This window comes from Oreochromis aureus, linkage group 10 (genome assembly GCF_013358895.1).
Source record: "Oreochromis aureus strain Israel breed Guangdong linkage group 10, ZZ_aureus, whole genome shotgun sequence".
Taxonomy (NCBI): domain Eukaryota; kingdom Metazoa; phylum Chordata; class Actinopteri; order Cichliformes; family Cichlidae; genus Oreochromis; species Oreochromis aureus.
Window position 1 is genome coordinate 29,523,379 of NC_052951.1, and position 25,550 is coordinate 29,548,928.

At 41.8% G+C, this 25,550-nt stretch overlaps 2 protein-coding genes across 6 annotated transcripts in view; one reads left to right on the plus strand and one right to left on the minus strand.

The window, feature by feature from the left end:
- Positions 1 to 58: 58 nt before the first annotated feature.
- Positions 59 to 10,077, minus strand: rbm41 (RNA binding motif protein 41). Of its 3 annotated transcripts, none has more exons than XM_031750296.2 (7): positions 9,944 to 10,077; positions 5,872 to 5,988; positions 4,369 to 4,570; positions 3,746 to 3,950; positions 2,006 to 2,520; positions 1,307 to 1,454; positions 59 to 324 (listed from the first exon to the last, which is right to left on the minus strand). In XM_031750296.2, exons 1-7 carry the CDS (start codon positions 9,949 to 9,951, stop codon positions 185 to 187), a joined length of 1,335 nt encoding a protein of 444 aa, XP_031606156.2. In that variant the 5' UTR covers positions 9,952 to 10,077; the 3' UTR covers positions 59 to 184. The 3 variants fall into 3 exon arrangements, with proteins under 3 accessions (XP_031606156.2, XP_039474718.1, XP_039474719.1); XM_039618784.1 differs by lacking the exon at positions 9,944 to 10,077 and adding an exon at positions 9,560 to 9,783; XM_039618785.1 differs by lacking the exon at positions 9,944 to 10,077 and adding an exon at positions 8,856 to 8,893.
- Positions 9,728 to 25,550, plus strand: part of klf8 (Kruppel-like factor 8) — an 85,174-nt gene continuing 69,351 nt past the window's right edge. For 2 of the 3 annotated variants that reach the window (XR_005614678.1, XM_031750368.2), the window contains exon 1: positions 10,493 to 11,266. Coding sequence is in view for 2 of the 3 variants with exons in the window: in XM_031750368.2 (XP_031606228.2) it covers positions 11,240 to 11,266 (27 nt within the window). In the remaining variant the exon portion in view is untranslated. Of the gene's footprint in view, positions 9,805 to 10,492; positions 11,267 to 25,550 lie in introns of those variants that run through there. The other variant, XM_031750367.2, reaches the window with a different exon arrangement.

Sequence of the window (25,550 nt, forward strand, 5' to 3'; positions counted from 1 at the left end):
AGATTCTAGATCATTTAAATACGTTTAATTATCAAAATAAATGACACACAGGCGCTGCTGATAATAATAAGCCAAAGAATCCAAATTTATATCCACAGAAAATAAATTCACTGTGACATTAGTTTCAGTCTGCCATTCACAACAGTCTTATTTACATAAAAAACATTTTTCTTGTGTTTTTTTTTTATTTCTTCTCCTCCTGCCCTTCCTTCTCCTTCTGTTTCTCCTCTTCCTGTCGTTCACGGCCAAATTCGACCACCAAAGGTTTCCCAAGCAACCGGTATCTGTGGACTAACTGCAAGGCATTCTGGGCCGTTTCAGCATCTGCCAAAGAAAAAGAAACACGCCAAGTAACACCCCAAGGAAAGAACCAAAAAACTAAATAAGGAAAATAACAACTCCCACTCTCTGGATTTCCGGTTTCATGAGGGGAGAGTCTGGAATGAAAGGACCCCTGTGGAGCTGCAGAACAAATGTAATGTATGTGTTTTTGAATCTCTGTAAGGTTTTTTGTGGCCAATTTTCATCAATTTATCATGTTTTTGTTTTTTCTAGACAGAATGTGCATGGATTGATGTTGATTTTAGTAAAAGACTTTTCTGTTAAGCCTAGGCACGCCATAGCACCACGAGCTGCTTTCGTGGCTTCCGCCATTTTGATTTCAGGCATGAAGCCACCAGCAGCAGCAGAGAATTTGGAGCAGGAGCCTCCTGATACCAATCCCCTTCAACCACTACACAACCAGCTGCTCTTTTACACACAGGGAGGTTTCTGTTGTGGTTTAACTACGCCTCCAACGCCTAGTTACTGTTTGTGCCAGGTGCCCTCCATAGTGAGAATAAAAGAGGGGGAGGCCCAACAAACAATAACACGCTCTAACGCCTCACAGACAAAGCAGACATGCCCCTAACTCTAATATCCAGGTGGACGAGTCATAAAACCCCCCATTCCCCTTCAGTGGAGCGGAGAAAGTCCATCCATAGGCTGTAAACATACTTTTTAACATGCTGTCTTTCCCCATTTTTCAGCCATTGAGGTGGTCCCATCAACAAATTGGATTTTTTTGTAGAAACCAGCTGGACCAATCACGCTTTAGCAGAATGTCAGCATTTCTCATTTGCGATGCTACAGTTGCAAAAACTGAAACAACATGTAGTTTTTTTGTGTAGAAACTGGTGTAAAGAATTATTTTAGCTGTCGTATTCATTGAGTACCATCTCCTTGATTGCCCCCTGTTGCACACCTAGCTGTATTGCAGATAATTTTGCCTGCACACCACCCGACTCTCACCTCTTATCTTTCTCACCTGGCAGAGTGATGAAAGCCTGACCCTTCATCCTCCCAGTCAGCACCCGGTAAAGCACCGGGGGCCCGTCCTTCCTCTCAAATCTGGAGAACAGCGCCACCAGCTGGGCCACTGACGCCTGTGGGCTCAAGTTCTTCACACACAGGACCTACACAAAGAGAGAGAAAGCACAGTGAAGCTGGTCATGTTGTGTACCGCCCATCTCTTGACTGTCGCACTGTGTTGTGCTGAAAGTACATCTGATGATACCAGGATGTGGGCCTCTGTTTCCAGCTGCAGCTTGGATGTGCTCGCAGGAAACTATAATTACAGTATACAACAATTATCATCAAGCTCAATTTACAAGTGAGTGCCTCTCAACCTGCACATCTTAAAGGTTGTTAATTGCGGTGAGATGATTTGTTCCATTTTAATGTGTCATTTTAGCAGCGCTACTGTGCAGCCAACATACAGCTTCACTGTGCCTTTAATGTTATCCCTATGGGGAACAGGGAATAAATACACCACACGCAGAGGTGGATGTGCACACTTTCAGATGATGTAATGCCTTTATGTTAGATAGAAACAACAATCTGGGAAGTGCTGAGAGCAGAAACTGTGGAAATAATAATTTGGTGCCACAGCTGGCCTAAAGATAAAGGAACTAATCTTTCAGGATCATCATAAAGGTGTGAGGTTTACAAAGGTAGCTGCTGAGACCTTGGAGGGTTTCCCCGGCTGGTAGTTTCGGAACCTTGGAATGCTCCGGATCCCTTCTTCTGATTCCCGGTTCTTTAGGATTTCTTCATCTGTAATTGTCTCAATCTCCCCCGTCACAGTGAGTGGTCTGCTTGGCCCCGCCTTTGCTGCTCCGCACAGGCTGCTGATTGGCTGGCTTATATTAATCTGTCTCAGAGGAGCCAGTCGCAGATGCTCTGGTCTGTTTTCAATGTGCTGCTGATCTGAGGTGTCTGAAACTGAGTCTGGCTGGATGGATGAGCGACTGTTTCCAGCCTGCAGGTCTGACGGACTGTCAGAAGCATCTCTCGATTGATTTCTGTCTGTCTGTGAGTTTTGTGATTGGTCAGATTCAGCTGTGTGCGGTGCGCCTGTCGGTTCTCCCTCAGATTTCTGTTGTGAAGCTTGTTTCACCTCCTGCTCCCTGAGAACTTCTCTATAGATAGAGTCCAGTGGGTCAGAGGATGCCCCCTGTTGGTTCTCCTTCTTATCTTCATCTGTGATGGAAACAACACAGGTTACACTTTCCTGACATGACACAATTATGATAGATGACTGCAGATTTTTTTACAATTTGAAATACCATACCATACTACGGTAAAAACAAGTAGAATTATTGTCTCATGCTGAGTCAAAGGACAAGAAAGATAAATGTGTTTAACATGAGTTTAAAAATGGACAACTTAGGTAACTGTCCCCTCTGAGCTTCTGCTTGGAGTTCTGTATATGTAGGAGCAACTGGTCATATGACCTGAGAACTCAGACAGGAGTGTAGAGGTATAGCAGCTCAGATGAGACCATTTAAGGATTTAAAAACAAATACGAGAACTTTGAAACTGACTCTAAAGAGCACAGACAACCAATGGCATGAAGCCAGAACAGGTGCTATTTACCTTTCTTTATGTGTCCCAGGCAAAAGACACGATACAGCATGTTCAACTAAGCGAAGACATAAGAGGGAAGACTGGCTTTGCCCAAAATAATCCAGCCGAGATGTAATAAACAATAAAGAAGAATGAATCCCAGTGGAAGCAGAAGAAGTGCAAAAAGCAGTGGCCCTAAAACTGAGCCCTGTGGGACCCCATATGGGAGAGCGGGAAACAGAGCCAGCAAGGCTGATAATGCTCATCTATTTTTCTCTGCTAAGAGTACACAGTTGTAAGTCAGTAGTGGTTAATTTTGATTGTTACTTCAAACTTTCTTCTTCCAATGGCTGTCCCTTGAACAGCATGTGGGCGGGGCTTGTGTGCTTCAAATGTTCAGATTGGGGATATCCGCTTTTTTTTTTTTTTTTTTTTTTACATTATATAGACCTAATAGTAGAAAAAACTGCCTGAAGTGGAGTCTTTAGAGCAGTCTGAAGTTTCAGCTTGTACAAACAATGACCTCATTGCTGTAAAAGTATATTTATGGCTCAAAATAAGGAAGGATTCACTTTTTAAATATAATTTAATCATTTTCAAAGTGAAAGCAGCTGTTGCCTCTCAGATGAGAGGTCAGCGCTGGAGCTTCCTTACTATCAGTTCCACAAAGAAACCACAACTAGTCACTTCTAAAACAGAACTGAAGATGTGTTAAAGGTATTTATGGCCCATAAGGTCAAAATCATACAATCCCTATTCCGGCAACTCTTTTAAACTGCTGTAATGCTCTCAAACAAGACTCTAAAGTGTAATATTTGAGTTTTGACCTGTGACTTCTTTTTCACCAAAAACTCTGTACCTCGATGATAGAGTGCTGTGAGGAAACCCAGGCGGTCATTCCCATGAAACAGGGCTTGTTCAATCTCCATCTCCCGGCGTGACAGCGGCCGGCTGGACACAAAGCGTTGTGGGCGGGATAGAAGCTCCATCCGGGCGGCGATTTTGTCTTTAATTGCCTGCAGGCGCTCTTCCTTTGCACCTGGAGCTGCACACACACCGTGGGACTGTGTGGGAAGAAAGGCATTCATCTAAAGGACGTGTGCATTAGCCTTGCTTAAGTGTTTTTCTCTAAAAATAATCCCTCAAAACTTTCGAGAAACTCTTACATTTATGCAATAAAAAATTGTGCATTCTCTGAGATGAAATTGGTGAAAAGATCCCCACAAATTCATAAGGAAAAACCTCAAAGTCTCTGAGATTTAAGTTACGCATTAACCAGTAAAAACTTCAATACATGATCATGTTGGAGAAACTCTATCTCGTTTACCCAGGTTTACCAAACAAAAGAAAAAAGAAAAAGTTTTGACACAGTTGTATAATGGACTCACAACATGTCTTGTGGTGTGAAAACACTCCAAACCACAAGACAAACCCAGCCTCTCCTGTTTGGAGCCGCCTCTCTGTCCTCCGGGGATGTTTTACCTTCTCTGCTGTCTCTGGTGCATCTCTGCTCTGCCACAGCTGGATCTCGGTGTCATTCAGGCCCAGCTCCCGCAGGCTGGCCAGTTCCTTCTCCCCATCCTGCAGGGCCTGGAACTGGGAGAGGCTCTTCACTCCCGCTGCCTGCTCCCCAAACGGCCGATAAAGCGCCGCTGGGGCAAAGCACTGCCTCTTGGCTACACATCTGTTAGACAAAAATGATTTCAGAACGAGATCAAAACTAAGCTCTGGAAAAGCAGCTGTAGCCTTATCTGAGACTCTGGTTTAAAGGTCACATGGCGGCTTCAGATGTTTTAGAAAGAGAAAAGACTGTGTGTGTTTCTGTAGCCCTGAGGGCTGTGCTGCTCTGTGGGACAGTGAGGATAACATGACACAGCATCTGACGCTTTTGTTCGAAGCACCTCACAGTAAGAAGAGTGTGGGATTTTTCTTTTATAAAGCACAGAACGTTCAGTACAAATGAAGCTGCATGGCTTTGTCCTCCCACTGAGTAACACAAAGACAGGTCTGATTCTCTCGCTTTAATGTTTATATATTATAACTGTGTGACACGAATTTTATCCAGCGAGAGGTAAACCACAAGCTGGCCAAAACTAAATATATATCTGCATAAATCAAGCAGATCTGACTTCAGTTTGACCAATAAATGATATCAGTATTAGATTTAAAACTGAGCTGAATTAAAAGACAATTTATGGATTTTATGTCAATATTGACAGGGTTCCCACAGGTGATCAGGGTCCTTCAACTGTTCCACACTCTTACTTTAGAATAGAATATCTTTAATTCACTGCAACATCTAACACATAGAATGAAACTGAGTGCAATTCCAACATTGCAAAGGTTGCAAAGGGGGGAACACATATACAAAGCACTAAACTACTGCATCTAAGCTTCTTAAATCAAGAGGTGATCAAACTTTTCAAGTTGTATCTCCTAAATTTTGAAACAGACTTCCACAGCTCATCAGGTCTACTGAATCTGTGGCTTTTTTAAACAACTAAAAACTTATTTCTGTAGATTTGAAAGGGCGAAAGATTATTTTTGGCTCTTGTTCTTCTAACGTGTGTATGCAGGAATGAATATCTGATCATGTGTTTGAAAGTCTGAATATGTATACTTATCTTATGCATTTATTATTATTATTGTTGTTGTTGTATTTATCTTTATTTTTATTTTTGGGGGGTACCTTTCAGTGAGTGCATGGTGTCTGTTTTTGCAGAATATATTGCTATACAGCATTTGTGTAGATGCTAATGCACTGCAGGAGGTCACAGTGTGGTAGATGTAGATGTGGTGTCATATCTACTACTTGTCCTCAGTTCACTGAATATCTGCAGAACTGAAAGCAAATCTACATGACATTAGGGACAAACGTTGAAGTTTGTGTACATGATGTGATATTTCACCATATTGGACTCTAAATTTTGCACTGTGCCTCAACGTTATGCAGACATCATGTATAATGCTTCCTCCTATTCTGACCGTTCAATGTCGACGTCAGTGTGGAGCTGCTGCAGCAAGAGGCCATGCAGCTGCCGCTGGCCCTCGGTCTCCTGCTCTTCCAGCAGCGGGCCATCCTCACAGGGTCGCCGGGTCACTCTGACAAATTTAACACAGACACACAGCAGTTCAGAGACTAACTGGATGCGGATATAAAAGAGATATCTTTCAAAACTGGCTAAAAAGGCCACAACTAAGTTCACAAGACTGAATCAAGTGGGAGGTGTAGTACGGCTTTCTAGAAAAAGTGCCTGAAATCACTAAACCACATCTGATGCAAACAACAGTAATAACATCTGTATTTATTTTAGCTTCCCGGAATTCTCAAAAAAAAAAAAAAATTAACAACATTGTGAAAAATGACCTCATATCACTGCTTACAACTACTAACAGATGAAAACCCCACAGTATTGAAGGAAGATACAAACACAGAGAATCAGAGAAAGTCCTCACATTAGCGATAATGGGATAATGGGTATTTTTGCTAGAAAAATTATCTAAATGATTTAATATGAGCAAGTATACCAGGCCATTGCAGATTTTTGAATTCAATCAATATGGCTTTATTATATGGACATTAGAGACTGCTGATGCTGATTTAAATTTTTTTATTAAATTGAGAATCTGGCCGACAGCAGACGCATATATGTTTTTGTTCATTGTGTTTTTGAAAAATCCCTACCTCTATTACCAATAAATACCTGCTTTTTTCAGCCAATCATTAAACAATTTACTTGGTAAATTATTGTAAAGCAAATAATGTCTTGGAGTGCCTATCCCTACATTATAAATGCTTTTATCATGTGCCAGAATTAGTTTGGAATTGTAAATCTTCACAAAACACAGAATATTACGCAAGCTTGAAGTAGGTTTTTGCAATATGCACTGATATATGTATGTAGATGCCCTGCAGGAGGTCACACTGTCATATCTACTGCTTGTCCCAGACTCAGGCGGTGTGTGCAGCACTGAAGGACTGTGGGATTTGTTTTAAGGTTAAAAAAATAATCTTACAATTTTGAATGAAAAAGTACTGTTTTGCTTTGAGTAAAAGTGTCAGTTCAATTCTCTGGCATATGATCTTCTTGATATTTTGGCCAGGAGACAAACATGGGCCACTGCCACTGCTTTGTCATTCCTAATAGGCTGATGCAGTCACAAAGCCCAATATTGCTATCGATGCTCATTTGAGCACTGGTGCATCATTATTAGATTTCAATCTATAAAATTTGTTTTAAAGATTCAGTACTGAATTATTGGATAACACATAAGACTCTTTTCTCAAAAAACATTTTCAAGAAGTTTCAGGCAAAAATTATGACTTAAATATAGACTGGAGATAACTTGCATGAGCCACATGCAATTGATGTTGCAAACATGACATCACCCATTGGTTAGTGAAGTCTCGTTCACTGCATGTTTTTGCCATCGACGTCTTGGTGTTTTGAGACCACATGTGAGGAGCGAAGGGCGCGTTTGGAAAAACTGCATCCTCACTGACTAATGAACACATACTGGATATTCATCCTTTCTGACTCTTAGAAAGACCAAAATTCACAAAAAGATCTTATTATTCTATTAAACATTGACCAAAACTAGTGACTCATCCCATCATCAGGTCATCAGGAAAGTGTTCACTGAGGTCAAAGAGAATGAGAGCACAAGCCAGTTTTCTCTTAACTTCTACAGGACTGGAAGTCTTTTGTCCTGTTGGGCATTAAACAGAATAAAGGTTTAAGGCATGTCTGAGTAGACTTCACTGTGTCTATCATTTATAATGTCTATTTCACCCAAAACTAAGGGTCCCTACTCCCTAGCCAGGAGTGCTAGGTAGCCTAAAACACCCACTACAGCCTACAGTTTGTCAAACAGCTGTGCCTACTTCCCACAAATGCCTTATCTCTGGATGCCAGAATCTCCAGAACACCTGGGTGTATGTCTCATTCCTCTAAGTCATGGGAGCCTGAAAAGAAAGCGACTGGACTTCTTTAAGTTTTGGGAAGATGTCTTCTTCAGTTCTACAACTTACAATGCAGTCTTGAGATCCCTTCCCAGTCATCTCAACCCCCACTCACATGTTGCATCTGGTGACCTCAATAAGTCACATAATAGGGTGAGGCAAAGTCTCACAGTGGTTTCACCTTGGCTCATGTGATGAGGCACACGATTAATAGTGGGTCAACAACCCTCTGGATGGACAACCCTCTCCAGGATTCATATACCTGGGACTCTCCACGGTTTGAAGAAGCCTCTTGGATTAGAGGTGAAACGTCTTCACAAAACTTAAAGAAGTCCAGCCATTCTCTTTACAACCTCCTTAGGCAACAGCTGGGTGTGAAGAAACATCAAAATCTACTTGTACAGCGACCTTTTGACATCTATTAAACGTATAGACTTTCATATGAGTTAGCTGGGATGTTGCACCCAGTGAACATGGATGACCTCGTCAAACTGTTTATTTAAATGGAAACTATGATGTTAAGGCACCCTCGTATTTTACCCAAGTGCTGTATGCACTGCTGGTACTTTCTACTTCTTTCGGTTTTTATGGCAGTTGCACTGGCAGTTGTGTTTTTCACTCTCTTCTGCATCTCCTGCACACATTTAAATGGTCTGATATACTGCTGCTCCTGTTATCTCTCCTTACTGTATTTTTGATCCACCATAAAGCAGATCCCGTATTAAGTAAGAAAGACCAGTAAAAATTTCAGGCTTTAGTTTTTGAGATATTCATGGTCAAATGCAAAAGTGCAAAAAGAAGTGGATGGATAGGCCTCTTTAAAAATAAATATCTATGAAGGTATTTAATATATGAAGCTAAAATTTCACAGAACTCATTATATATGTCAAACTAATTGGAGCTGGTCGAGCAGAAAATGATCTAAAAATCTGATGATTTGAGATGGAACGACCCTGATGTAACAAAAATCTGCTACTTGTGAACATCTCTATGTCTATTACATTACCTGAAGAATACACGCACACACATTCAGGGTAAGGTAATGTGAATGGGAAAAGAACCAGAAGGTAGGTTTTTGGAATATTTGAACACTTTCACCACAGGTGATCATCTGCCTCCATCTCATCTATTAATCCTATTCCTCCTCCGTCACGTCGGCCCTCTGCATGTCCTCCTTCACTACATCCATAAATCCGTTCTGCAGTCATCTTATTTTTCCCCTGACAGGAAGCTCCATCTTCATCATCCTTTGTCCATTATATCCACTATCCCTCCTCTGCTCACGTCCAGACTATGTCATGTCTCCAAGCTGCTCAACCTGACCTGTCTCTGTCTGACACACTCATTCCTAATCCTGTCCGTCCTGGTTACTCCTCATTGGGTAGCACTCCTGACACACCCACCAAACGACAGAAAACAGACCTCGGAGCTGTTGCACACCTTTTTCCCCGCACTGTTATACAGCGTGATTTCAGCCCCAGGTAAATTAGACCACGTTAACTACTAAACTCTGTAGGGCATGCTTCTCCAATGCAAAGAATTCTGCTTATATTTTTTAGATATTTAGCAGTTTTTGAATTTAGAAGGTACATAATCATACTTTATTTGTGCTTTTGTTTACGGTACATTTGTATGAATACAATATGAGTGGTTGCTCCGAAAAAGCCCAATGCTGTCTCACCTACAGAGGAAGCCAAAATAGAACCTCACCTTGCTTTTGGTGTGCATGAGATGATGCTAACATATTTCTGTGACTTATTTATTTTTTTTACATTATCCAGATCGAAGGTAATGGCCACACGAGATGGGAGACGGTCCGTGCTTAACAGTAATCTACAGAAGTGCTGAATAAACATGTAAAAGTAGTTTTTAGAGCTGCTAGCCTGACAGAGAAGCTAACGCTACATGATTTTAGCTGCTATCTCCATGACAACATCCTGAGGTAAACGTAAAAGGTACGTAACGGCTTTACATTGTTATTTTTTTCCTTACAGCGTCGTTAACCGGGGTCTAAAACCCAGCGTGTTTGATTCAAGTGGCACAAATGTTTGAAATGAGTAATATACAACAAGGATAACTGAAAGTTTTGTTTACCTCCTCATGTTTCCTGGCAGAATTGTCAGTTCCGGTGTGGAATCATGGGAAATGTAGTCCGACAGAAACTAAACTGTTAGCACCCTTTTCATGTTTACAGTTGTGGGAATTAATAAAGAAAGCGTATCACACCTTTGTGTGATATTAACCTAACCCCAAATTATGGGTATTTGCGGCTGAAAAATCCCCCTAGCAAGAACATTTTTAATGTAAAACCGGGATTACTAAAAAGCCTGAGGTTCTTAGACTGCACATTACACACTGCACATCTCCTCTGCATTATTTGGCTCCGTTTTGCGCTCATCAGTTCTGACATGCAGACTAAATTTTTTTCCTTTGTGCAAAATCCCTATTGAAGAAAAAGAAAATAAAAAAATAATAACGCCCTCGCACTTGCCACACCCCTCTCTATTACCGAGGGTGTGGTTATGACTACATCTTTCACCCGAACTGGCTGTGCCTCTCCTCCTTCCATCTTGGCTGTGCACGGTGTCACATTTATCAAACTGAATGCAGCAAAGCCTCGATACATTTCCTAACGCCCCCACCCTCCCCGCCCAGCTTAAGTGTCCTCAATTAGCCTGCTGGGTGACGTCAGTAAGGTGACATGGGTGTTTCTCTTCATCATCATCCGTGGGCAATAAGCTGCTGCAGCACAGCATTAGTGCATGGGAGAGGGGGTAATGTGGAGAGCAGTGCTTGTAGATGCAATTAAAGCCCCCCACACCTCCACGCCTCTCTCTTTGCATTTGTGCGCTGGTGCTTCTGCAGCAGCTCCTCTTCCACTGCCCGCCCGCCCGCTGCCGGTGTCGGGTCGCCGGCAGAGCGGCCCCGCTCCTCTGCAGGGCTGCAGGGCTGCGCAGCTCCTGACTGACAGAGAGATGAGGGGTGGGGACGCAGGGTGGGGTCACAAGCAGGGAGAGGCGGAGGAGGAAAAGGCAGAGAGAGAGAGCCCAGCCCTTGAATACACGGCAACAACACGCCGACAGAGAGAGAGAGGGAGAGACACAGAGAGACTGGCTGTTTTTTTTTTTTGTTTTTTTGGGGGGGTAAAAGCACAGGGAGCCTTCGACGCCGCGGATATGAACTGAAAAGAAACACTGGAAGAGGCAGGGATCGTGTTCCTATATCCCGAAATATTTGACTGTAAAGGTGGAAAACTAGCCCCCCCAAAAAAGCCCTCCTCTCTCTCCCTGACAGTTCTGATTCAGATAGAGCTACACCCAAAGCCCCGACCGACCCCCTCCTGCTCCTGCTGCTCCACCCCTCCGCCGCTGCACCGCTCCGGCAACCGAGATGCACACGGAGACCCGTAACAAGAAAGTAAGTGCACGTTATTGGCTTTGCACTGGTCAGTGGAGGAATTAAAAAAAAAAAAAAAATAAGAAGAAGAAAAAGAAGAAGAAACATCTACCTGTGTGGGTGATCTGCCTGTACACAAGCAGAGTTGACATTGTCAACCCAACATGAGCCAAAAATATGACTGTCAGTGAGCGAATATAGCCTGTGCTTCTATAACAGTCACAAGTGTATCCTTGCAGGCAGTTTATTTTGCAAATTAGTGGAAGAGTTTTGTAACAGCGACCTCATTGCATTGCAATAACATCATTCCGAGAGTCCTCTAATTCTAATGCAAAAAAAGGAAGAAAAAATCCTCCGTGTGTGTGTTTGTGTGTGTCCTGTGTATCTGGCTTTCCCTCTGTGTGCCAGGTTAGTTCAGGTTCAATTTTGAATGCTCTGTGATCTCTGAAAGGCAGGAAGGAAACGGAAGGCAGCAACTGCAGCTTGCAGGACACCATCTTAGCTTTTAAAGGGCCAGCAGCCTCTTTTCAAACAACTCTGGGAAAGCAGCCAGGTGCACTGCCTCCAGCTTAACTCTGCACCGGGCTCCTGCTGCCGAGATGTTCCCCTCTGCGCTTCAGCGGTGTGCGTTTTGAGTGTCAGTCAGGATGGCGGTGTTGCTCGAAACTAAATGAAACTTGGCGTGTGGAGTGTATCATCACTGCAGCTCCAGATCTGTTTGTTTGTTTGCTTGATGGCTGGCTTTGTAGATAGGTGATGAAGCCCCAGCCACAGTTTGGTGCAGCACTTTCAGGTTTCCTGATAAAGCAGCGAACTTTGATCTGTGGATCTGCATGACCGGCCAATGGTGACATGCAGCGTACAGTGCAGCAGATGCCAGATCACACACTGGCATCAGTTCATCAGTTCAATTTCAGCTTATGTGTAGTGAAACGCCTATGACATCACATCCCGTGTTAGCATGGAGAGGGTGGGGGTGGCAGGTGGAGGACTGTGTGAAATACAGCTGTTGTTTTTCAGTGCTGGACGATGTTGAATTTGCAATGACGGAAACCAGAAGAACTCATCCAGCAGATGATTGGTTCATTGATTAAATGACAGTTATTATGAAGGCTTGCAACCATCTGGAACAGATTATTTACTATGTAATAGGAAGTTGTGAAGTAGACACTTTTTAGCCTACGTGCACACACAAAGGCATAAAGCCAGGATCCCCCCCCAACATTGCCATCTAAAAAAACCCACACAAACTAAATCCACTTTTGGGGTGAAGTCTGCAGGGTTAATATTCACTTTTTGTGCTTAAGCTTAACTACAGGGTGAAAGCAAAAGTGAAAAGGAGGGATACATATTTTAGCCGAAAATCCTCCTTTACTTGGAAGTATTTGGCTATTCTCCAGAAGTTGCCACCCATCAGATGTGCTTTAAAGTGACTGTGAGATGCTGCCTTTACGTTGTGGTGTTTGCACAGTTAATCCACTCACTTTGCATATTTCTGCAGTTTTTGTAATAGGAGCTGGGGCACACTCAGTTTACAGGTCCAACACCCAGCAGTGAATAGTGTGTTCTCCTTTGTGTTTAATGGTAGCTGAGAAACAGCTTCTTAGTGCATTTCCGATCATTTGTAGTAGCATGTTAGGTTGGGTTAACTGGTGATTCTTTTGATGATTGCCCATAGATGTGAATGGTTGTCTGTCTCTGTGTTGAATTGAATAAACAGAAGCTGGATGGAGGGAATATCTGAATATGTCAAAGTCCCCTATGGAAAATCGAAAACCTTTGAGTGGCAAAAACAGAAGAAGTGCCAACGGGGATGTGAACCCCAGTCTTGGTGCTGATAGAACTCCATCCTCCAACCTCCTGATTCAGACGTTGATTTGTTGACTGTGGCATTATTGGCCGTCAAGAGATGCCAGTCTTAGACACCTACAAAGTCTGCCGCCAAATCACATGCAGACGTATCGTTATGTGATGGATGTGAGCGTAGTGGATTGTTTGATGTAGAATCCAATTTCTTCTGCTTATCCAAATCGAGGAGCGGTGCTGCCATGGGGCTAGAGGCAGGGTAGGGGCTGGGCAGGTCACACGCAGAGAGGCAGACAACCATTAGCACACCATTCACCAAACATACACTTTGATTTGGAATGTGGGAGGCAGCCAGAGTACCCAGAGAGAACATGCGAACTCCATACGGAAGTCCTGCAGTGTAAGAGACCCTGTACACGTGTATGAATTAGTTTAAAGCTATTTTTTTCCTATAGTCCTGTGGAAAAAGGTAAACCTTACCTATGCACCTAGTGCTTCTCTGTGAGGTCTGCACTGCATCTAGCATTCATGATAATAGAGCAGGTACTGTATGTACTATGCAAATACCTGCCCCTACACAAAAACCCTGCATCTCTCATGTGCACACCAATGCATGCATTTCCTCTTATTCTTAGAATGATCAGCAGACTCTAAAATGAGAATAACTGCTGTCTATGCCAAATGAAGTGAGAGTAAGGCAGCTAGGGGGAAGTGTAGTTATACAAACATTTCTCTGAGCAGTGGAGCTGATGTGGAAGTTGAAATGATCTCAGTGTTTGTAGCCGGTTCACTATACCCTTAAATGGGAAGGATGTTTGAGGCCTCTATCTGACTTTACAGGCTTGTTTTTGCCTGTTTTTAAAGTTCAGCATTTCTCTAGTGAACAGCAAGAACATTTGATTTTATAGCATCGCCTCTTCCCCTCTTTTGTGTGATGGAGCTTCACTATAAATTCCTGCACGACCAGCTTTGTTTAAAAAAAGAAACAAAAAAATGTATGAACGGTCAAAAGTGCTTTTGTCTCCAGGGGAAACTGCTTGACTGATTTGCTTTTACCTTAAAGTGGAGACCAATAGATCTGTCTGAAGCCCTGTGACTGAAAAAGACCAGTTTTGAAAAACAAAACTCAGACACTGTGTAACCTCTGCATTTTTAACAGTTATTAGATCCTTTCAGCCTGCAAGAAACCGAGCGAGGTGTTGTCACGGCCGCTCCCTTGCCTGATTATAATTAGCCTCAAGTGAATCCATTAAACAGAGAACGACTTTTATGACTTGTGCCACGTTTCGATGACTCTTTTAAATGCATATGTACAACAGTGTGGCTCTCACGCACTTTTTCTGCCAAATCCAGTAAATCTGCAGGACGTTTACAGCCAGTGTGGAACTGGAACGGCAATGCTTTTGAAAGGTTTGTACTTTAATTACCGTTTTTCATTTGCATCTATCTGTATTTATGGATGCCACATGCTACCATGTTTAAAACCAAACATCAGAGCAGTAGAAATGTCTCTGTTAGGGTACCCCACCTCCCAAAAAATATAGTTCTTTCTTCTTCTTCTTTTTTTTTTTTGTAAGTTGCAAGCAGCAGTGCAACTAGCAGGTGATCTTTTGAGGTCAAAGTCAGTTTGCTGAGAAGTTCACATACCTTCATGTACCCTGTTGCTGTGGTTTTCTCTGCACTGTACTTATGTGGTTGGAACTGTAATGGAGAGGTCTTGTAGACCCGAGTCGATGCCTCGCCTCACCAAGCCTCGCATTTTAGTCTCTTTGCAGTTTCAAGTTTTTCACAGTTGGTGCAAACTGTCACATTTTTTTTTTCTATTTGTTTCAAACAAACCCAGAAAGTGAAATTCATGCCTTCCTCTGTGGCGGTGAAATCTCAAAGATATACATCTCTTTGGAACTAAAGGAGTTTAATGCAGTTTATTGTGAAATTAATCACAAAGCAGACATTTGTTTACACTGTTAAAAGTTATCATTTCAGCTTATGTGGTTCTTCGTCACTGACTTGCACATTAGGAGTTAAAATGAAACTGGCTGATTATGGTGAAATGATAAAATGTGACTCAGAAAATAAAATATGGCCTGAAGTATTGTTGTTCCATTTTGATTTCTTTGGTGCAGATTGCCCAGTTTTGGAGATATCAGCTGTAGAGGTGGTGCACAGATTCTTTCTCCAGAAGTCATGACCTGGTTATGCAAAGACATGAAAAAGAAAATATCAGAAGACTTTATTGTGAGCGCTTTCATGTGGGAACTGTTTTATTTTCATTGAATTACCACCAGCAAGTGTGTCATCGCACAGAAAGAAGTGTGCATGTGTCCCCGATGAGGAACTTGTGCTCGTGACAGTGTCACAGGATGTAAACATTAGTGGTATCCCCCCAGCCCCATCCTGAGCTGTAAACTTACCTAGTGCTGCACTTTCTTTTGAACTTTCCCTTTTAGAAGGACTGTAATAGATGAGCATTTTGTTGTTGTTGTTGTTGTTGTGGTTTCTCATCGGTTTTCTCAAGTTCTTTCATTTTCAAAGCCCCCCCTCGCCTTGCTTTCTGTTTTTACTTTTACCTCTGACCCAGTTAGCTGTGTTTGAAGCGTGGGAGAGGAAATCAATTTCCTCCCATCATGGTTAAAGCTGTCTCTCATTTGAAAGTGATAGCATTGCACAGTCTTCATCAGAGGCATAGCTGGGCATGCTCCATGGTTTATACTATATGTGTGTGTGTGTGTGTGTGTGTGTGTGTGTGTGTGTGTGTGTGTGTGTCTGTGTGCACACATGTGTCTGTTGGATCAGCTGGACTGTATGTGAGAGCAGGTTCAGCTGTACATTCCTGGGCAGGGCATCAGCAGCAAAGGGCCCTTGAATACAAAGTCTGCCTCTGTGTGTGTCTGTGTGTGTGCAACAGAGAGCAGATGCCACACTGTAGGCAATCATTAACAATGCTGAACAAAGTTTGAGCAAACTTCTCAGAACAGGGATGTTGCGTCACCCCCACTGTGCACGCACACGGACCATACTGTGCAAAAAGTTTGGCCGTCGAAATGAAGTCGAATCATTTTATTTTTCATTTTTCCTTAACATCCATTTGTAAACAGGAAATGGGGCCTTTTGGGAATCACACTGAATATTTGTTAATAATTAATGTTATTTTCAGGGAGTAAACAATTCCAATATTGATATTTTGGCTGGTATTACACGCAGTACGATAGCCACACAATGAGAAAGTAAATAATTGGGTCATTGTTTATTAACTTTCCAGATGTGTAATTCACAAACTGGTGAGCAGCTTAAGCGTCCCTGCCAGGAAAGTCGTTAACGCTGGCAGCTTTACTGGCACCCGAGGGCCCATGAACAGCCTAACGTTGGACTCAATTAATATAGCAGTTTGAACCCCCATATAGTGGTAATCGTGAGGCACAGACTGATATGAGACGTGATGATCTAGGGACATCTCTGCATACACAGAGAGCAATGAGATCAAGAGAGACCAGTTGATGGATACCGAACATGTAATTCTTAAGAGCTTGAAGATGAAGGCAATGGGACTTGAGATAAAAGGTCTTCACAAACTTAAAGAAGTCCTGTCGTCTTTTTTTAAATTTACAAGCTCCTACGTCTACCCTGACGTGGATGACTGAGAACCTACGAAGGCAACAAGTAAATCAGCAAAAAGTTATAACATGTCCCTGGTTTAATCTTTCTCTTTCAAACTTCTTTGCGGTTTTTCAAACTGTTAAAAGGCAACAGCAGTCCATGTAGTGGTTCACACATTTCCCTCCGTTTTATTTATTAAGTGCCAAATTGCAATATCAATTGCCTCAAAATGCTTTACATTGTAAATCAGAATCAGAATCAGAAAGACTTTATTTATCCCCAAGGGGCAATTAAGATACAACAGAGCAGCATGACGTTGAAGATAAGGGCAGGGGATAAACAGGCAATAAGAGTGAGATAATAAATACACAGAATATACAGTATATACACAGTTTTAAAATTACACAAAATTACACAAGACTATGCAAGAACAGAGAGAAAACTCCAACAATTAGACAACCCTGGATGAACAAGCACTTGGTGACAGTGGGAAGGAAAAACCCCCTTTTAACAGGAAGAACCAGTCTTAGGCAGGGGCAGCCATCTGCTGTGAGAGGTTCAGGGTGAGGGGAGGGAGACAGGACATGATAGATCTCTGGTTTGGGACTGTGAAGCCATTATGCTCACTGTTTCACCTTGGCAAATGGTACTGTATGACAAAAGTGACGTCACATCAATGCACACCAATGCAGCAGGTATACTGGTGTTCTAAGGGGAACACAAGCTTGTGAACTCTTAATGTGTGTCTTAGTGTCTTAATGTGGTGACCTCTTGGAATAAAGGAACCAAAGGTACCAACAGTAGGCTAATAAAACACATTAGCTAAATTTTGCAGTTGCAGCTTTATATGTTAATAAGAAAATCTGATCTGTTGGCGAAGCAGTGGACCAGCTTAGGCCAGTAATACTCTGACAGAAACCCTGAACTTGCTGTGAGATTTTTTTTTTTTAAACTCTTTTCTATCTTTTTTCGTGCTTTGATGCTACTTTGCTGCATGTGGTGTAGACAGTGCTAGGAGGACACCGAACAATGTAGGCAGAGCTTTTAAACCATCTGAAGCATCTTTTAGTTGTTTTTTTTTTCTGTCACATAACGGATACACTGATACCAGTCTAGCTGTACTAAGCCAGTATTAGCTGGGTCCATAGAAAACACCTCAAACCCATCCACTTTTGGTGTGACAAGTTTTTTTCCAGAGTGTTTGTCCAGTAGGATCAAACAGTTCTGGGAACTGCCTGAGGGTAACTACCCACTGGGGTGGTCCTCTGAGAACTGCATACCTTTAAGGCCTTTTTTTTGTCTGCATTGGCACAAACAGTAGGAATGCTTCCGGAGGCGAACCACAGCTCATGGTGCTGCTAATGAGAAGTCTCCAAAAGCCCGGCTAATGAATCCCTTGTTTTTGCATTACCACCATATGCCTGTATGTACCCAAGAACGCACCCAGAAACGGCACCAAATGAGATCTGCTTTGGTTGCAGGGTGTTTTGCTTTTACTTGTCCTTTTCTTTATACGGTGCTTTGCTCTATGTGGATGCCCCGGGTAATTGAGAGGAAATGCCAGCATTAAATTTAAAAAAAGAAAAGCTTCTAATATATCAAAATTGCATTTTAATTTTGTTTCATATTTACTCAAATTAGTCTGGACTTTACTGTTCATCCATTTTTCTTTGTATTGTTTCATCTTTTGGAGCTATTTGTGGACTTGTAGAAGCTAGTCTCTCCTCTTGGCACTCATCCCACGATGCCTCCAGGCATTTATTTGGGCAGTTATTTTGAAGTATTATGTAAACTAACTTTGATTTCGGTCGTCATTGGAAGATGAAAACTGCATATTTGGAATCACCATCAAATGTGATGCTTAAAAAAAGCACTTTGGTGGCTTTTCTCTGGAAAACTTTTCTGCTCCTGCAGAGTTGGACATCTGCATCTAGATTTAAACTCGGTGTTCATTGCATGCCAGATCTCCTTCTTATTATGCTACTGACACAACAAATATCAAACCCGGATTTTTCTTTCTTTCTAATATGGTGGTTGGCAGTGTTGCGCCAATCTAGACCAATCAAGGTACACTTGTGCCACTCAGAGGTAGGTACTCTCCAGCACAAGAGGAACCTTTGAGGCAAGAACTTAAAAAAGATGTCACAAATGGGGGTTTTAGGAACTTTGATGTAACCACTTCATGCTTTGTGGACACACATAAGGGGTACTTCCTTGGAACCAAAAGCACCTATGGATAACTTGCCTTAGTTCTTCTTTGGTTAAGGTTGTTCTTGTTGTCTTTTACTTCTTCATTAGATCTAGTCCAACTTGTGCTGAAATGCTGCAGAATAAATTTAGACTGACAGAGCCCTGATAGTATAACCTGAAAATCTAAAGTCTTTGCCTAAAATATTTGTTGCTTAGCACTGAGTATGAACACACGCACTGAGAGACACACTTTACTGAGTTGTCAGGGTGACAAAGATGATTGGAGGGACCAGAATCAGCCGGTTGCTGCCAGCTTGTCACCTCACCCTTCAAAATGCTCTCAAACAGCAGTTTGCCAAGATCTCTGGTCACGCTGACTTCTCTGGTTATCTGTGTTTCAGAAATGAGGATAGAAATGCTGCTGCTGTTTTGTATCTGATTTGTGTCGATGAAAGTTGATCTGTTTTTTGTTTGTTTGTTTGTTTTTGTTTTACTTTCTTGAAATTATCAGCCATGCTTGTGGTTTTGCAGGTTTTGGCTCATTATGTATGTGGTAGTTTGCCCCATCAGTATGGAAAAACGAATAACCTGCGTGTAGTTTTTGCCCCTTGATTAGTGTTGTTGTTGAACAGGAGTGCATTAAACACAGGCTTATTGTTTTTTGGATACTTGAGACTTCTAAACAAAAACTTTCTAAATGCAAGACGTTGCATCATTCTTTGAAACACAGTCATCTTCTTTAGAAGAATTCACAAAAGTTTGCCTTAGCTGTTCAACCAAAGAAAGTTTTTCAAATGATAAAAGCCATTACGCCTCGATGAAAACACGGCTTTTGCAAATTGAGACTGCAAATTGCTCCGTGCTGCCCTTCCCTTTAAATTGGACCACATTAAAGAATATGTAGAGGAATTTGTCTAGAATAATCTTAACTTAAAGACCTCAAAATACCGCATCACCCCAATAGAGCACTTCGCTCTCACACTGCTTACTTGTGGTTCCTAGAATATTTAAAAGTAGAATGGGAGGCAGAGTCTTCAGCTTTCTGTGGAACCAGTTTCCAGTTTGGATTGGGGAGGCAGACACCCTGTTTCTGTCTTCTGGTTCTGCTGAATGCTGCTTCCTGTTAAAAGGGAGTTTTTCCTTCCCATTGTCGCCAAGTGTTTGCTCATTGGGGTTCTCTGATTGTTGGGGTTTTGTCTCTGTTCTTGTATGATCTTTACAATATAAAGTGCCTTGAGGTGAGTGTTGTGATTTGGCGCTATAGAAATAGAATTTAATTTAATTGAACGTTAGTCTCTGCTGAGCTTCTTCTGCACCTCTTTTCAAGCTTTTTTGTATTTTACTTTTCCTCAATGAGCCAGTTCCCTGATTGCAATGATTAGTTCTAAATGGATTGCAATTGAAGGTTTTCTTTTGATTAGCAGCAGCATGAGGTTTGACAATGTTTCACGGATTTCAAAAACCTCTTCTTGTCTCTCTCGTACGTCAGTTTCTCCAACGGTTTCAAAACATCAACGTGTCTGCAAAATGGGCTTGGTTTGTTTCTTTATCGAAGAGAAAAATTGTCCGCGTTATTGTCAGAACTTTTGTTCATTCCACCCACTCATATACGTCGTAATCCACCTCGCTTCACATGAATTGGCATGCCGTGTCATGGAAATGTTTTTGCAGGTTTTTTCCAAAGGTGTGTGACTTGGGTGACTTTGCAGAATTGTAGGTTAAAAACAAAATGTCAGCGGTTAGAAATACTTGAGCAGTGATGTGTACACTGCAGTGATTCAATCAGCCATTATTGGGCCATAGAGTCATTTTTGCTCCGTCAAACCATCAGTTTTAATGTTCAGAGAGCTATTGGAAGAGGAGTTGTTGCTTGAGTCTCTGCCACCTGTGGTTTGCAATGAGGTGTTCATTGCACCATTGTTTCCATTAACAGAAAACATTTTTTTGGCAGCAGTAAATGTGACCCAGGTGTACTTTTTAAGGCAGTCCCGAAAAACCCTAGCTGAAGTTGAGGTGGGTGAGATAATAGTTTAAGGCAAAGTCGGTTCACTAAAAATACACCTGACCAGAGGAACTTGGCATGCGTTGGGTGTCATAAATCAATTCTTTGTAATGATGTAGAAGTATCCAGGGGTGCATTTGTAATTTAAAGGCACCTGTGACCTGGAGATTAGGAGTCTCATGCTTCACTGGCTGAGCTAAGGGCGCTCTAATAAGCATCCTGTAAGTGTTTTCCAGGTGGTGGCTAGGTATCTGAGCTCACCGGCTCACTGCGCTTTTCCATTTTCCATTTTATGCGAAGCTCTCAGAGTAATTTACAGCGTGCTGCAGTACAATAAGCTTCAGTTCCTCAATCTCCTACACTGAAAGCAACCGACAGAGACGAGCGTAAAGGATGGGTGACACTCTGCTGGCAGGAAGTTTCTTCTCTTCACCTTTGTGAACTGATGTCAACATTTCCTTTTTTTTTCTTTTTTCAGAAATCTGCCTAAACTGCTGTCATGTAAGGTTTTGCAATAAATAAAGAACAGAATACATTTATTTGGAAGTCATTTAAACTTCAGAAGCTTTTTCAAACTTTTTGACTTTTGGCATCTGCTGATGCAAAGTACTGATATTGTATCAGCGTTACATTATGACAGCGGTCCCCAACCCCCGGGGCCACGGACCGGTCCGTGAGTCGTTTGGTGACCGGACCGCGAGAGTGTGAAATTGATGCTTTTCAGGGTTTTTATCGTTAACTCTGTTTCTCTGGGTCTTTTCCCGTGTTGTAGTTGTGTGCCTTATTTTGAAAGAAATATTTTTTGTTACCATAGCGACCAGAGGGCATTAAGGGGCAGAGAGGAGGACTCTGCTAATAAAGTTAGACAATTACACAGTGAATTCGTGTTTATTATTATGTTTACAAAGTACCACAGTTTTTGTCTCAGTCGTATCATTTTATTTTGTTGTATTTATCCGCAACACCTTAAAGGCCGGTCTGTGAAAATATTGTCTGACATTAAACCCATCCGTGGCGTAGAAAAGGTTGGGGACCGCTGCATTAGGATATGCAGCATTCCTCACTCTGAGGAAAAGACTGGAAATCCTTCTTTTAAACATTGTCTTAACCTTGTCACATATAAATACCTCAAAAAAATTTAAATATGCTGAAGTGGTAATAATTAGTAAAATAATAAATGACAGTGGGACCATGATTAATAAAATTTTAAACATGTACTTGGACGGCACAGTGGATTCAAATCAGCCAGGTCTCCGGTGACCATTCTGGGCACTTCTTCACACAATCCATAGACATGATTGTTGGGTTAACAGATAATTCTAAATTGGTCATAGGTGCAAATGGTTGCGTGTCCACAAGTTCACCAACTGATTCTGAACAGACTGAAAAAATTGTATGTGAGAAGTCAAAACGGCACTCAAATTCAAATCTTCTGGGTAAACGTTATCTGCACTGTGCTGCCACCAACGCTTCTATCCCAACTTTCTTTCCTTTTCCCTTTTTAAAACACTCCTATGTCTTTTTGATATGTTGGTGCTACCAACATAATGTGACATGATAACTCCCAACTGAGCTGAGTGCTTGGTGGCAGCAGGCACCTACTGGCGATTTCAGTGGTAGTGATGCGAACCATTTCGTGGGCCAATAATAATCAGGATGAACAAAAAAGTACGTTAAACTCATCTTAGGTGCAGTTCCGCCTTGCCATCGATTGAAAACCTTTGCCTCATAATGAAATGAAGAATAGAACAAAGGAGCTCCTGAAAGAAGGGGAAAGATTTTGTGTTCAGACCTACAGCAATTCCACAAACCCTTACAAAGTGCTCTTAAAAGAGGTGATGCAACATAGTGGTAAACATACCCGCGTCCTTACAGTAAAATGTCATATTTACAGCCTTTGATATGTTGTTTTAGTGCTGTTTTCAGTTAAATATATAGTTTAAATCATTTGTTGACACAGTATCCCAACTTGTTCTGATATAAAGGTTCGTATATGTGCTTATGAGTGACATGATTAACCAACTCTAACTCTCTAAGCTGAGTTATAGCTGGTTAGCTGCCTAGCTGGCTGTCCGTGTGTGTGTGTGGGAGAGAAAGGAGAGATAAATGAGAATGAGGTATGAAGACATGATGTGAGGAATGGAGTGGGTGCATTAGAGCCATCAAAAGGGTCACTGCTGGCAGGTGGTGGTGTGGTCCGGTCATTCAGCCACTGAATCATTGAGAATTAATAGGAAGCCGGTAGTCAAGAGAGCAGAAGTGAGGCAAATGTCAGACCTGTGCTTCTCTCCGGTGTGAGGTAAGAAGATGTATATTTTCCACATTTTTTTCAGCCATTTATTACATTAAGTGAAATAAAAATCTAAAAGAATATATAAATGACCAAGCAGAACACATTTCGGTTAAATACTGTACCCTTAAATGGTAGTACGTGCTCAGGTAGAGGGAGAATTGGAGGAAAACAGTAGACGTTTGAGACAGTTTCTGAGAAAAGAAGACAAGATGTTGTGTGGCAGAACATGAAACAATGAATAGACTCACACGTATAATCAGTTAGGCTAGGGACAGGTATGTAATGTAATTATTTAATTAGGCTGGTTTTATTCCCAAGTTTATATATCTTGCAACCTTCAATTTGAGCTTTACGTTGGAGCAGACTGGGTCCACAGTTTCATGCTCAGGCCCTTCACTCTACTGAAAGCAAAACTTAAAAGAGGCTCATTTTTTTACCCTTTTATTCTATGACTCTGTTAGGGTAGCTTTGCATGATTTAAAGTTCAAAATAATCCTGGCCTGTCATGCAGCTTTTCAGTTCATCCACTGTCTGAAACAAGCTGTTTTAGAATTCCAGCTATCTTCTGACTGGTTGCCTGTCATAAACAGAAGGTTTGAACATGAGTTGGGCGGGGCTTCTGAGCATGAGCATGAGATGACCATATTGTAAATAGCTGCTGGCTTTTTATAGATCCAAAAGTACCCTTTGGCTCATGGGAGTTACTTGCAGAAAGCAATGACCTCATATGAAATTTTGGTCATGTTTAATACGAGTATCCTCTTTGGCACTATATAAAAGGAAAGAAAGCTTAGGGTCCCTTCAGTGTTACATCAAAAATGGTATTTTAGAGATAATTTATGTGAATACTTTGAGGAAAACCCTTTTCTTTTTCGGGACAACCTTAACTTCTGCGTGTTTTTGTGGTTGAGTGGGACAAGGTCCCACTTCCCAAGGTTTGGGAAAACCCTTCCCAGAAGAGTGGATGGTGTTTTTGGCGCATATGTGTGTCCATTGTTCTTGTGGTCTTGACGCTCATTCGTCCACACTGGGCTTTCATTATTGACTTGCATACCAGCAACATGTAGAGGTGGATTTTCCTGCCCTGGATTCAGCTGAGTGGTGCAGTGGGAAGTCAAGTTGTTAGTGGTGTCATGGTCTCGTTTTTTTTTTTGTTTTTTTTTTCCTCTGTTTGCTGGGCGGCCTTGTTCAGGCTGCCCTGCCCCAGGGCTTTAGGGCTATTTTTAGAGACACAGTGCTGTTTGTATGGCGAAGGCAGTGCAGAGCAGAGAAAGCTGATTCTCCCGTCATGTTACCAAAATTCAAGCCTGATATGAAGCAGCGTTCATACTGGGTAGAGCCATCCTACTTACTTTATGACCTTGAAATGATTCAACCCTGCACTAAATGCTTCGCTATCACATGTAGCTCATCCTATGATTACATTCTCAGATGTAGGCTGGAATCTGTCAGCAGAGTCAGGTATATGAATGGAAGCCTCCAGCGGACGTGCGTGCCTCTTTTTAAAGTCGAGATGAGTACTCAAATCTGGAGTGTTACTCTGGTTCATTCTTTGTCAGATCTGTAACAATCGGCTATGACTAAACTGGGATCCAGTTCAAGTCGTGATGGACTATTTGAGCTTGTTACAAGATGCACAGACTGCCGCAGTACATGAATATGAGGCAGACTGTGGCTCTGTCTATTACAGGCCTCCTCCTCCTCCATATTTTCACTACTATAGTCTACACATTTACACCATCTGGAGGTGACACTGAAATGAATAGAATTTCTGGCAGCTCACTTTCTCTCACTCACTGAATAACAAATGTAATAGATGAGAATGAATTTCAGTGTTTTAGCCATTAGGGTCTCAATTGCATTTCGCTCTGGATTTGAACAATGGCAGCCTATTTCTTAATCTCACTGTAGTCATCAGGATTATCCATATCAATTTTAACCATTAGTCATTTTTTCCCTTTCAATATTCGTGGATTAAATTATTAGATAAATGCTAGTAATGCTTCTGAAAAAAATATCACTATTTAATTTCTTGGGATTCAAAATGAACTCTTCAAATGTGAAATTCTGCCAGATTGATTAAGAAAACAAAAAAGCGCAAAGGAGAGGCTGAGACGAACTCAGTCTTTTTTTCCTCTAATAAACTAATTAAGTGATAATTTCAGACATCAGATTTATTCTAAGACTTGGAAAAACACATACCCCCTTTTCCCGCCAGTGTTTGGGAAAAAAAATCATGTCAGTGGATATTTGAGGCAATACTGCCAGAAATTCACCAATGATGGGAGGATGCAGCCTACTGATTCTGTCCGCCATGATGCTCTTTAGCCTTCTGCTAGTAGCGCTACATAATAATTAGACCTCTTAAGCAGGAAGTGGTGTTGATGATGTTGGGTGACATTACTCTGTCAGCTAAA